Below are 14,316 nucleotides of genomic sequence, written 5' to 3'. Positions count from 1 at the left end.
CGAGTAAGATTGTCCTCCAAGTGCGGTGTCCTGGCAGTGGGTATGTAGGTGAATCTGGAGCCCGATTCTTGACCTGCATGTTCTCCCGCAGTATTTATTTATCGTGTCAGGAGCGAACCAAACAGTTGTATTGCATTAAAAACAAACAAACAAACAAAAAACACAACCTCTGAGGATGCTTGCCATAGATGCAGGCGAAACGTCAGGAGAAATGCCTCTAGAACATGGCTCTATAGCCCGAAAAAACCCACAACAACCTAAAAAACACAATGTTTGCAAGCTTGGTAGTTGATTAAATGTCCTTTGACCAGTATCTGGCCACTTGGAGTGCTTCTAGTGTTGCCGCAAGGAGGTCCTCCCTTGTGCATGTGGCAGGGCTCAGGTTGCATTGCAGCAGGTGGTCAGTGGTTTGCTCCTCTCCGCACTCGCATGTCGTGGATTCCACTTTGTGGCCCCATTTCTGAAGGTTGGCTCTGCATCTCGTGGTGCCAGAGCACAGTCTGTTCAGCGCCTTCCAAGTCGCCCAGTTTTCTGTGTGCCCAGGAGGGTCTCTCATTCGGTATCAGCAATTGATTGAGGTTCTGGGTTTGAGCCTGCCACTTTTGGACTCTCACTTGCTGAGGTGTTCCAGCGAGTGTCTCTGTAGATCTTAGAAAACTATTTCTTGATTTAAGTCGTTGATGTGCTGGCTGATACCCAAACAAAGGATGAGCTGGAGATGTCTCTGCCTTGATCCTTTCACTATTGGCTGCTACTTCCCTTAAATTTCTAACATAACAAAACAAACAAATATATATATAAAAAAGCACAAAGCATGCAAACTTGGTGGTTGATTAAATGTCCTTTGAGCAGTATCTGGCCACTTGGAGTGCCTCTGGTGTTGCCGCAAGAAGGTCCTCCCTGGTGCATGTGGCAGGGCTCAGGGTGCATTGCAGCAGGTGGTCAGTGGTTTGTTCTTCTCCGCACTCGCATGTCGTGGATTCCACTTTGTAGCCCCATTTCTTGAGGTTGGCTCTGTATCTCGTGGTGCCAGAGTACAGTCTGTTCAGCACCTTCCAAGTTGCCCAGTTTTCTGTATGCCCAGGGGGGTCGTCATTCAGTACCAGCCATTGATTGAGGTTCTGGGTTTTTGCCTGCCACTTTTGGACTCTCACTTGCTGAGGTGTTCCCGCAGTGAGGGCATTGGTTTCCAGATGAAAGGCAGTCCGGTTAGGGTTGGCTTGACGTTCCTTCCTCTTGGCACGTTTCTGTCTTTTGCCCTCCATTCGTGCCTCTTCAAATTCTACAGCACTGCTGGCCACAGCTGACCTCCAGCTGGAGCGCTCAAGGGCCAGGGCTTCCCAGTTCTCGGTGTCTATGCCACAGTTTTTAAGGTTGGCTTTGAGCCCATCTTTGAATCTCTTTTCCTGCCCACCAACATTCTGTTTTCCATACTTGAGTTTGGAGTAGAGCAACTGCTTTGCAAGACTGTGATCTTTGGGCATCCAGACAACATGGCCGGTCCAACGGAGTTGATGGTGGAGGAGCATCACTTCATTGCTGGTGGTCTTTGCTTCTTCCAGCACGCTGACATTTCCCCGCCTGTCTTCCCAAGAGATTTGCAGGATTTTTCAGAGGCAACACTGATGGAATCGTTCCAGAAGTTGAGTGTGACATCTGTAGACAGTCCACGTTTCATAGGCATATAGGAAGGTTGGGAGGACAATAGTTCCACAAATAGTGGGAACCTGAAGTTCCATAAATTGGTATTATGGATACATGAAGTAGCCCAGCAGCAGCTAGCTACTAGGCTTGGGCGATCAAGAAAAAAATTGGTTCTAAACTCGTTTTGTTTCCAGGGTGCGCTAGCGTTTCGAAATTCTGAGGACTTCTAAAATTTAAGATTTCGAAATTTCGAAATTTCTAAAATTTAGTAAATTATGAATCGATTCGTTAATGGCGGACGCAATTGAGCAATATGCTAAAAAAACCTCCAAATGGGACAAGGGGAACTTCTGAAGCTTCCCTCTCCCTCTGTTGTTGATTGTTGGTGTGATAAAACAAACAACAACTATATTATATTATATTATAATTATATTATTATATTATATTGTTGTATATTATATCATAATATTATTATATTATATTATTATTATATTATATATTACTAAAATTATATATATATATATATATATAATTTATTATATTATATATTATATTATAATATTATTATATTATATTATTATATTGTTGTATATTATATTATAATATTATATTATATTATTATATTACTATATTATATATTATTAAAATAATATATATATATATAATATAATAATTTATTATATTATTATTATATATTATATTATATATTATATATTATAATATTATATTATATTATATTATAATATACAATTATAATATAATATAATAATAATATAGTAATATAATATATAATATTATAATATAATATAATATAATATACAATACAATGCACCAGACATACGAAAATAATTACGAAATAATTACAAAATAATTACGAAAATTGGAAAAAATTGTTTTGATTCTTATTTACTCCTCACACTATTCCTGCATGGCTTGATATTGGATCGTAAGCTAATTTAAATACGAATCAATAACGAATAACGAAATTAACGAACTGGATCGCCCAAGCCTACTAGCTACCAGTGCCTGGGATACTTTTTGAGTGCAACTTCCCCTTTTTTTGCTAGTTATTTTGTTTCCAAACCTTGATAAACATAGTTATCCTCTATTTCTGCCTCTTTGTATCTTCTTTAGCCTTTTTGAGTCCTTTTCCTCCTGGCCTTCACAGCCCTGGGAGCAAAACTTCCCATTTTCCCTGCATTCACTTCACCTTTGCCCCAATACCCCTGCGTCAACTCTAATCTCCCCCGCGGATACCGAGGCACCCATCTGCAGGGTTTCCCCCAGTATCCACGGATCCCTTGTATATGTCTCCCCCTCCTGATAAATATCAAACTGGTAGGCTTGGGCAATGCATGGTTCTAAATGGTTCTAAAGTACTTACAAAACTAAAGTTCTGGTGGTGAAAATTTCAGAACTCTAGCAAAACTTTCAAAATCTAATTATTATTTCATTATTGGTGATTTTAATGACAGAACCAATTAAGATCTGCCATTTATTATGAAATTTTGAGAGTTTTGTTAGAGTTCTGAAATTTTCACCACCAGAACTTTAGTTTTGTAAGTACTTTAGAACCATTTAGAACCATGGATTGCCCAAGCCTACAAACTAGCTATCTGCAGGGCTTCCCTCAGTATTCACAGTGTAGAGCCAGTCCTAGGAAAGACACAAAGCACGCCAACACACACAAACACAGGGCAAGGCGAAGGAAGGAAGGAAGTGCGTGGCTTCATCGTGTGGGAGTGGCACCAGAACCAAGAATGTAAACAAGCCTAGGATAAGACGAAGCAAAAACAGCCCAAGGCACTTTCAAGAAATAACTCCGTTCAGGATTAGCCTGAAAGGCTGGTAGGAGGAAGCAAGGGGAAACGGCATCTTTTCCATCCAAAATATCTGGAAAACACCCAAAGGTAGCCATACAGCACATCAAAAAGCCACAAAACAGAAATAGTTCTATGAGTCAAGGTTTCAAAGCACCACTGGAAGGAAGTCAGGAAAATATCAGGTGAAGTTTAAGGGCGTTTAGTGTAGACATTGGGGTTCTAAATTCATTTTATTTTATTTATTTACTGCATTTGTATACCGCCTTTCTCAGCCTATCGGCGACTCAAGGCGGTTTCCAACAAAACGGTATACATAATATCATAGTACAAATTAGACATTAAAGCAACTTAAAACACAACAAACAGTAAAAACAACATAATTAGCGTCTCCTTATTGTCAAGCATTGTCCAGTTCCATCGTCAAATCGTCAGATTTCCTATATCAGTTATCTATATCCATTACTCTGTATTTGTGAACGCTTGCTCAAAAAGTCATGTTTTAACTTGCTTCTGAAACATTATGAGGGAGGGAGCAGATCTAATTTCTCTAGGGAGGGTGCTCCATAGCCGAGGGGCCACCACTGAGAAGGCCCTGTCTCTCGTCCCCGCCAACCGTACTTGTGATGCAGGCGGGACCGAGAGCAGGGCCTCCCCAGACGATCTTAATGTCCTAGCTGGTTCATAGGAGGAGATCCGTTCGGACAGTAAGTTGGGCCAGAACCATTAAGGGCTTTATAGGCTAAATCCAGCACTTTGAATTGTGCCCGGTAGCAAACTGGCAGCCAGTGGAGCTGGCGCAACAGGGGGGTTGTATGCTCCCTGAGAGCTGCTCCTGTTAGCAATCTGGCTGCCGTTAGTTGGACTAATTGAAGCTTCCGGACTGTCTTCAAACGCAACCCCACGTAGAGAGGGTTGCAGTAGTCTATACGGGATGTAATCAGAGCATGTACTACCGTGGCCAAGTCAGAGTTTCCAAGGTATGGGCGCAGCTGGCGCACAAAGTCCAGAGATACTACGTAAAGATGCTGACCCTGGAATCCTGGGCACATAGTAGAGCCTTTTTTTGGAAAGTGTTTGGATTTCAGCTCCCAGAATATGAAAGAAGTTTAGGAGTCTTAGTAAACCACAAGCTGAGCATGAGCCAACGCTGTGATGCAGCAGCTCAAAACACCAACATGATTCTATGCTGGAGCTTTCTAAGGAAAGACCTGGTCTCGCTTCATTGTGCTTTGTTCAGATCTCACTTGGAATAACCCTGTGTCCAGTTCTGGGCAAAGTAATTCAAGAAGGAAACTCTAACCTAGGCATGGGCAAACTTGGACCCTCCAGGTGTTTTGGACTTCAACTCCCACAATTCCTAGCAGCCTACCAGGAATTATTGTGGGACTTAAAATCCTAAATATCTGGAGGGCCGAAGTTTCCCCATGCCTGTTCTAACCAGTGTCCATGCTGCGAATTGTAGTCAAAACTCCTAGAGAACTAAAGTTTGAGAGCCACTGGCCTAGTCATCCATCCCAGAAGGAAAAATATGATATTATTATTGTGATATATTGCCCATCAAATACCTGTTCCCTTCGAGATGCTCCAGGATTTTCAGACCCATCATCCCCAGACAGCACAACCAACGGTCAGGATCGGTAGGAGTTGTAGTCCAGCAACATTTGGAAGACAACAGAATAGACTCTTCAACCTACTGCCCTCCCAATGTTAGACTATAACTCCCAAATTCCCATCCTTTTGGCTGGCAGGGAGATGGAAGGCAGGCACTTCAGTTCTTCCAACCTGATGCACAATAAATACATTGGATTGCAACTCTTATAGCCATCATTATAGGGAACACACCTCGCATAATCATCATCATCATCATCATCATCATCATCATTTGAAACACAACAAGATGAGTCCACAGCAATCACTCTGCTGGCTGTTGTATTGGATCACACATCTGACACTTCCCAAGTGTCTAGGACAGTGTTTCTCAACTTGGGGGTCGGGACCCCTGGGGGGGGTCACGAAGGGGTGTCAGCGGGGTCACCAAAGACCATCAGAAAACACAGTATTGTCTGTTGGTGATGGGGGGTTCCATTCTATTAGAATGGATTCAGAATGTTCTTTGACTATAGGTGAACTATAAGTCCCAGCAACTACAACTCCCAAATGTCAAGGTCTATTGTACGTTTTTTCGGGCTATATGGCCATGTTCTAGAGGCATTCTCTCCTGATGTTTTGCCTGCATCTATGGCAAGCATCCTCAGAGGTAGTGAGGTCAGACCTCACTACCTCTGAGGATGCTTGCCATAGATGCAGGCAAAACATCAGGAGAGAATGCCTCTAGAATGTGATGATATAGCCCGAAAAAACCTACAACAACCCAGTGATTCCAGCCATGAAAGCCTTCGACAATACAGTCAAGGTCTATTTTTCCTAAACTCCACCAGTGTTCACATTTGAGCATATTGAATATCTGTGCCAAGTTTGGTCCAGATCCATCCTTGCTTGAGTCCAGAGTGCTCTCTGGATGTAGGTGAACTACAACTCCAAAACTCAAGGTCAGTGCCCACCAAACCCTTCCAGTATTTTCTGTTGGTCATGGGAGTTCTGTGTGCTAAGTTTGGCTCAATTCCATCGTTGGTGGGGTTCAGAATGCTCTTTGGTTATAGGTTAACTATAAACCCCAGCAACCCCAACTCCGAAATGACAAAACCAATTCTCCAACCCCAACAGTATTCAAATTTGAGGGTATTGGGTATTTGTGCCCAATTTGATCCAGTGAATGAGAATACATCCTGCATATCAGATATTTACATTCTGATTTATAACAGTAGCAAGAAAAAATAATTTTATGGTTGGGGGTCACCACAACATGAGGAACTGCATTTAGGGGTCACGGCATTGGGAAGGCTGAGAACCACTGGTCTAGGACAGTATTACTACTACTACTACTACTACTACTACTACTACTACTACTACTACACTATCTCACTATACAAGGGGCATTCATGAAAGATTTCCCCTGACCCACTTCTGTTTATCACAGGATGCTGAAACTGCACATGTGTAATGACATACGTCTCTATAGGTTACGTGCCAATTTACAACTCAGAACTGATAATGGTCTTGACGTGACAGGGGCTGAAGTGGAGTGAGATTTGATAATGGACCTAGGGGAATGCAGAGTGGTCCTTCCGTTCCTTGACTTGAAAGGCCGCACACCAAAGGAGACGTTGGAGGAGATGAAAGAGGTTGATGATGATGGTTCCCCATCATAGGATAAAGTCAAAAACTGGCATTGTCAATTCAAATGTGGTCAAACTTAGGTGCAAACAGCTCCAATTCCAGGGCAACCCCACTCTGCTATTGATGAACACATCATCCAGCAAGCGGAGGTCACCATTTTGGAACATTGCTGCATAACCATTTGCCACCTAGCCCAAAATGTCAAGATGAGTGTGGGATCCAAGGAAACAATCACCCAAGACCATCTTCTCATGCATAAGATATCCGCTCGCTGGGTCCCCCGGCTGCTCACACCTTTCCAGAAGCAGGAACTAGTTGAATGCGCTCAGGCTCTCTTGACAATGATGTGCCATGGAAGCCAGGAGGACTTTTCCCACAGACTGAACACACAGGATGAAAGCTGGGTCCATCACTCTGATCCTGAGACTCAAGTCCAGTCAATGCAATGGAAGCATCCTGACTCACCGCCTCCAAAGAAGGCACGTACCCAACTCTCGGCAGGAAAGGTCATGCTCACAGTATTTTGGGACCAGCATGGAGTAGGATTGGTGGATTTCCTAGCAAAGGGAACCAGGACCCCTGGGGCAGACTAGGCTTCACTGCTCATGGGAGGTCATCCAAACCAAGAGACCATGTGGCATGCCCACCAAATGTGTCTACCTTCTGCAAGGCAATGCCCCAGTTGCTCAAATGGAAGAAGATTGCTCCTGTGGTCTTGAAATTTGACCTTATCCCCCTTCTTCACCTGACCTCGCACCTTCAGAATACCACCTCTTTCCAACAAGGAAGTTATTTTTGAAAGGGAAGCATTTCCTCAGATGATGAGACTCTGATTTCCGAAGTCATAACCTGGCTTTTAGAGCAACCTGTTGACTTCTACAAGCCAGGTGGTTACAGTTGCTTCAACAGGTGGGAGGAGTGTGTGTCCTTAGATTGTGTCACCCATGGAGAGAAGGACTCAGAACTGGGCCAAGTTTCATCACTCTCCATCCACAGGAAGTGGGTCAGGGAAGTATTTAAAGAACGTCCCTCGTATCTCTCTAAAATGAGACCCAAAGCAGCCAACACAAAAAAAAACCCCCAAAAACAATACAATACATAATTTCAAGCCAATAACACCTTGCATCACATCATCCCCAGGCTGCAGAAATATGCAACAATGCCTTATAAACAGAGCACCTCAAACTCCAACAAGCAAAGACTGGCAGAGAAGGAATGGATGGGATGAAAGAGGGAGAGGGAGAAACAAAATATAGACTGTCCTTGCTAAAAGAGGCAAGTTGGAACATACGCATGCTATTGTTTTTGTGGAATGTGGCTGCGACATGGATACAATGCGCTTCTCTGTTTCAGATAATAAAGGAACTGTGGGAAGTGAGGGGTCCAAGCAAAGCATGTGTTTACCTTAATATCAAAGCTTGAGAAAACTTCTTTAAAAATAACTAGACCTGGTGGGGGATTCTGGGAAGTGTAATCCAAAAATATTTTCTCAAATTTATGGAGAATTATATGCAATGTCTTTTCTGTTATATTGCACGATTCCGCCGTGTGAATGGCAAAATACGAGGGGTATTTTTTAAGTAAGGTCCATTTGAACATAAGTACACAACGAAAGTTTATTTCAAGAAAGTAAATTTATTTTCAGAAAGTACACACTTCACTCTATTTTTTGACATAGTTGCCAAGTTTGTTCAAACACTTATCATACCCCTGAACCAATTTTAAAATACCCTCTTCATCAAAACTTGCCGCCTGCTCCGATAGCCAAGAGTTCACTGCCGTTTTCACATCGTCATCCTCTGTTAGGAGTTTCGGGACCCAGCGGGAGCACAGTTTCCTAAACTTTAGGTGTTCAGAAACAATGTTGTAAAGCACTGATCTCGACACGTCGGGAAATTCGTTTGAGAGACCTGTTATTGTTGAAGCGCCCGTTCTCACGAATCCTCACTTCAACTGAAGCCACCAAATCGTCTGTAATCAAAGAAGGGCGACCGGAGCGGTCCTCGTCATGGACGTTGTCACGGCCATCTTTGAATTGTCGTACCCACTGACGCACTTTGCTTTCACTCATCACAGTCTCACCGTACACTTCACAAATCTGTCAATGGATTTCTGCAGCAGGCAGGTTCCTTGCTGACAAAAACTGTATCACTGAGCGAACCTCACATGCGGAGGGTGAGTTGAGAGTCTTAAACATTTTCAAAGCACAGAACAGAACCGTACAGGTGAGCTACAGAGCGGAAACTGAGCACAGTTGTTCCCGAGGCATGCACGTGCTCCTTGCGGTATGTGCGCAAACTACTAGTGTCTACAACAAAACGGACCTTACTTAAAAAATACCCCTCGTATGACATCTGTACTGCAAGATGCTCATCTCAGGCTTTGGGGGAGCCCCTTCCCTAAAGACTGGCCATAATTGAGATTTTCCTAATATGGATGGAGAGAATATTCATTTAAAAAATCACTCTCTTGTACAGATAGTTGGGAAAGATGGCCAAGTATAGCAGTGTTTCTGAACCTTCCTAATGCCGCGACCCCTTAATAGAGTTCCTCGTGTTGTGGTGACCCCCAAACATAACATTATTTTCATTGCTACTTCATAACTCTCATTTTGCTACTGTTATGAATCATCGTGTAAATATATGATCTACAGGATGTATTTTCATCCACTGCACCAAATTTGGCACAAATACCTGATACTGGTGAATACTGACCTGAATACTGGTGGGAGGTTTGGGGGGGGGGGTATTTTGTCAATTGGGAGTTATAGTTGCTGGGATTTATAGTTCACCTGCAATCAAGGAGTATTTTGAACTCCACCAACGATGGAATTGAAGCAAACCTGGCATACAGAACTCCCATAACCAACAGAAAATACTGGAAGAGTTTGGTGGGCATTGAGCTTGAGTTTTGGAGTTGTAGTTCACCTACATCCAGAGAGCATGGTGGACTTAAACAATGATGGAGCATTCTGAACTCCACCAATGATGGAATTGAACCAAACTTGGCACACAGAACTCCCATCACCAACAGAAAATACTGGAAGAGTTTGGTGGGCATTGAGCTTGAGTTTTGGAGTTGTAGTTCACCTACATGCAGAGAGCACGGTGGACTTAAGCAACGATGGAGCATTCTGAACTCCACCAATGATAGAATTGAACCAAACTTGGCACACAGAACTCATATGACCAGCAGAAAATACTGGAAGGGTCTGTTGGGCATTGAGCTTGAGTTTTGGAGTTGTAGTTCACCTACATCCAAAGAGCACGGTGGACTTAAACAATGACGGAGCATTCTGAACACCACCAATGATGGAATTGAACCAAACTTGGCACACTGAACTCCCATGAGGAACAGAAAATACTGGAAGGGTCTGGTGGGCATTGAGCTTGAATTTTGGAATTGTAGTTTACCTACATCCAGAGAGCACAGTGGACTTAAACAACGATGGAGCATTCTGAACTCCACCAATGATAGATTTGAACCAAACTTGGCACACACAACTCATATGACCAACAGAACATACTTGAAGGGTCTGGTGGACATTGTCCTTGAGTTCTGGCGTTGTAGTTCACCTACATCCAGAGGGAACGAACAATGATGGATCAGGACCAAACTTGTCACGAATATTCCATATGCCCAAATGTGAACACTGGTGGAGTTTGGGGAAAATAGGCCTTGACATTTGGGATTTGTAGTTGCCGAGCCCCACCAAGGATAGAATTGGGCCAAACTTCCCACACAGAACTCCCATGACCAAAAGAAAATACTGTGTTTTCTGATGGTCTTTGGTGACCCCTTTGACACCCATTTGTGACCCTCCCCGGGGGTCCCGACCCCCATGTTGAGAAATGCTGAGGTAGAGTAACAGATAATGGGCCTTCTGTCTCTTCAAAAAAGGCTGGACACTTCCAAAATTTCTGATAGTCTTGATATGCGCAAAATACACAGGTGGTTTTTCTGCCAAAACAGGTGTTTTCCTGAGCAGGAAGTATGTTGCTTTTTGCAGAAATGACCACTCCTGTGCACAAAACACCTCCTCCAAAGATTTGCAGAAGCACAAAGTCTGTGCATGAATCTCTATTATTATTATTATTATTATTATTATTATTATTATTATTATTATTATTTTTGCACTGCAAGTAAACATAACGGAGGGAATTATTTGTGGAGGAATGTGAAGATGTACATCCTCAGATTTTCTACTGCTAATAAGGCAGATGTCTCAATCAGATTCCTTTTCAAAGTCATTCTGAGAACAGCTTATTCATCGGGAGGGTCTGCCAGGCACAAATGCCGGGCGCTCTGGATCACATTGGCACATTGAAGAGCTCTGTGAAAGCCCCGCCATTCACACTGCAAAGGCCAGAAGGGCAGCAGATGCTGCCACAGAGCCCTTAGTCATTGCCAAGAATCCCAGCGCTGCAAATTCCTTTTTTAAATGCTTGCCGGATGAAAATCTGGAGCCAAACAAGGAAGAGCATCATCCTTCCATCATCAGAAGGCCACATGTTGAGTGTGACTGAGATATGGCTGTGTGGCTGTGCCAAGTCAGGAAGGCTAGAGGAGAGGGCAGAAATGCAGGCAGCATTGGTTGTCGTTGTATAAGCTGGAATCAGGTGTTCTTGCCCCAACCTTATTCTCCATCTTCATGGCTATGATACTTCATCTTGTTGATGGGAAGCTCCCCACTGGAGTGGAAATAATCCATCGGACAGATGGCAAGCTGTTTAACCTCAGCAGAATGAAAGCCAAATCCAAGGTTACAACAACATCTGTTATAGAATCCAATATGCCAATGACAATGTTGTCTATGCGCATTCAGAAAAAGACAGCTACTCTAAACACCTTTGCAGAAGCATACAAGAAGTTCGGCCTGTCACTGAACATCGAGAACACCAAAGTGCTCTTCCAGCGGTCACCAGCCAACCTGTCTGCAAGGTCAGAAATACAGCTAAATGGTGTCACATGAGATAATGTGGACCATTTCCACTCCCTTGGCAGCCACCTCTCCACCAAAGTCAACATTGACACTGAAATACAACACCACCTGAGCTCTGCGAGTGCAGCATTTTTCCGAATGAAGCAAAGAGTGTTTGAGGACCTGGACATCCATAGGGAGACCAAGGTACTTGTTTATAAAGCTAGGCTCTATTTTGTCTCCCATGCTTTTTAACATCTACATGAAACCGCTGGGAGAGGTCATCCGGAGTTTTGGAGTTGGGTGCCATCTCTACGCAGATGACACACAACTCTACTACTCATTTCCACCTAATTCCAAGGAGGCCCCTCAAGTGCTGGACGAGTGCCTGGCCGCTGTGTCTATCTGGATGAGGAGGAACAAGCTGAGGATCAATCCCAACAAGACAGAGGTCCTCCTGGTCGATCGCAAACCTGATCGGGGTATAGGGTGGCAACCTGTGTTGGACGGGGTTACACTCCCCCTGAAGCCACAGGTCCGCAGTTTGGGAGTCCTCTTAGACTCATCGCTCACGCTTGAGGCTCAGGCATCAGTGGTGGCCAGGAGGGCCTTTGCACAATTTAGACTCGTGCGCCAACTGCGACTGTACCTCGTGAAGGTGGATCTGGCCAGGGTGGTCCATGCCTTAGTCACGTCTATATTGGACTACTGTAATGCACTTTACGTGGAGCTGCCCTTGAAAATGGCCCGGAAATTTCAGTTGGTACAGCAGGCGGCGGCCAGGCTGTTAACTGGTGCTCCTTACAGAGAGAGGTCAATTCTCCTGTTTAAGGAGCTCCATTGGCTGCCATTTATTTACCGGGCCCAATTCAAGGTGCAGGTGCTTACCTACAAAGCCCTAAACGGATTGGGACCCATCTACCTTTGTGACCGCATTTCTGTATACGAACCCACGCGATCTCTTCGTTCATCTAGTGAGGCCCCGCTCACGATCTCACCTGCTTCATAGGAGCGATTGGTGGGAACGAGAGACAGGGCCTTCTCAGTGGTGGCCCCAGGACTCTGGAACTCCCTGCCCAAGGACATCAGGCAGGCCCCAACATTGGCAGTCTTTAGAAGGAGCTTGAAAACATGGATGTTCCGGTGTGCCTTCCCAGAATAAAGAATCCTAAGCAATATGTCCTCAATGCACTTTATGAGAGATTTATAATTGTCTGCACATCTACCTGTCCTAAAACATTTCTCCTATCCTCCTTGGAACTTCCCAGTTTTTAACTTTTAAATTTTCACATTGGTCCTGCTTCATGTTTAAAATGTGCCATGTTATTACTGTATTGTTTTTTTTTACGAGTTATTTATTGTTTTGTTGTTGCTGTTTTTATGAGATTGTGGGCATGGCCTCTTGTAAGCTACACCGAGTCCTGTGGGAAATGGTAGCGGGGTAGAAGAACAATAAATAAATAAATAAATATTGTCTTCTCAACCCTGCTATACGCCTGCGAGACATGGACTATCTACAAATGTCATATGCAACTCTTGGAACGATTCCATCAGCTTTGCCTCTGAAAAATCCTGCAAATCTCTTGGGAAGACAGACAGACAAATGTCAGTGTGCTGGAAGAAGAAGCAAAGACCACCAGCATTGAAGCGATGCTCCTCCGCCATCAACTCCTCTGGACCGGCCACGTTGTCCAAATGCCCGACCACCTTCTCCCAAAGCAGTTGCTCTACTCCGAACTCAAGAATGGAAAACAGAATGTTGGAGGACAGGAAAAGAGATTGAAAGATGAACTTAAAGCCAACCTCAAAAACTGTGGCATAGACACTGAGAACTGGTGGCATAATTACAGTTATGAAGTAGCAACGCAAATGATGTTCTGGTTGGGGGTCACCACAACATGAGGAACTGGATTAAGGAAGGTTGAGAAACTCTGATCTAGTTTGTTGTTGTTCATTCGTTCAGTCGTCTCCGACTCTTCGTGACCTCATGGACCAGCCCACGCCAGAGCTCCCTGTCGGCCGTCACCACCCCCAGCTCCTTCAAGGTCAGCCCGGTCACTTCAAGGATGCCACCCATCCATCTTGCCCTTGGTTGGCCCCTCTTCCTTTTGCCTTCCACTTTCCCCAGCATCATTCCCTTCTCTAGGCTTTCCTGTCTCCTCATTACGTGGCCAAACTTTGTATCTAGTCTCCTTCCCTCCAATGAGCAGCCGGGCTTTCTTTCCTGGAGGATGGACTGGTTGGATCTTCTCGCAGTCCAAGGCACTCTCAGAACTTTCCTCCAGCACCACAGCTCAAAAGCATCTCTTTTCTTTCGATCAGCCTTCCCGAAAGTCCAGCTATCACATCCTTAGGTGACTACGGGGAAGACCATGGCTTGGACTAGGCAATGGATCTTGGTTGCCAGTCTGATGTCTCTACTCTTTACTATTTTATCGAGACTGGACATTGCTCTCCTCCCAAGAAGGAAGCGTCTCCTGATTTCCTGGCCACAGTCTGCATCTGCAATCATCTTCCCACCTAGAAATACAACGTCTGTCACGGCCTCCACGTTTTCTCCCTCTATTTCCCAGTTGTCAATCATTCTTGTTGCCATAATCTTGGTTTTTTTGATGTTTAGCTGCAACCCGGCTTTTGCGCTTTCTTCTTTCACCTTGATTAGAAGGCTCCTCAGCTCCTCCTCGCTTTCGG

The 14,316-nt window shown here is 44.1% G+C and overlaps 1 protein-coding gene across 2 annotated transcripts in view; it reads right to left on the bottom strand.

Annotated features, from left to right (window-relative positions):
• Nucleotides 1-14,316, bottom strand: part of TACC1 (transforming acidic coiled-coil containing protein 1) — a 143,184-nt gene that overhangs the window by 113,792 nt on the left and 15,076 nt on the right. Inside the window, exon 1 of one of the 2 annotated variants that reach the window (XM_067470644.1) lies at nucleotides 5,033-5,085. The exons of the other annotated variant lie outside the window; for it this stretch is intronic. Within the exon in view, the coding sequence (XP_067326745.1) occupies nucleotides 5,033-5,073 (41 nt within the window). The 5' untranslated portion in view covers nucleotides 5,074-5,085. Of the gene's footprint in view, nucleotides 1-5,032; nucleotides 5,086-14,316 lie in introns of those variants that run through there. 2 annotated transcript variants of the gene reach the window in all.

The sequence above is a fragment of the Anolis sagrei genome, chromosome 7 (assembly GCF_037176765.1).
Source record: "Anolis sagrei isolate rAnoSag1 chromosome 7, rAnoSag1.mat, whole genome shotgun sequence".
NCBI classification, from domain to species: Eukaryota; Metazoa; Chordata; class Lepidosauria; order Squamata; family Dactyloidae; genus Anolis; species Anolis sagrei.
The sequence above is the reverse complement of the archived record's forward strand: the minus strand, read 5'-3'. Positions and strand labels throughout refer to the sequence as shown.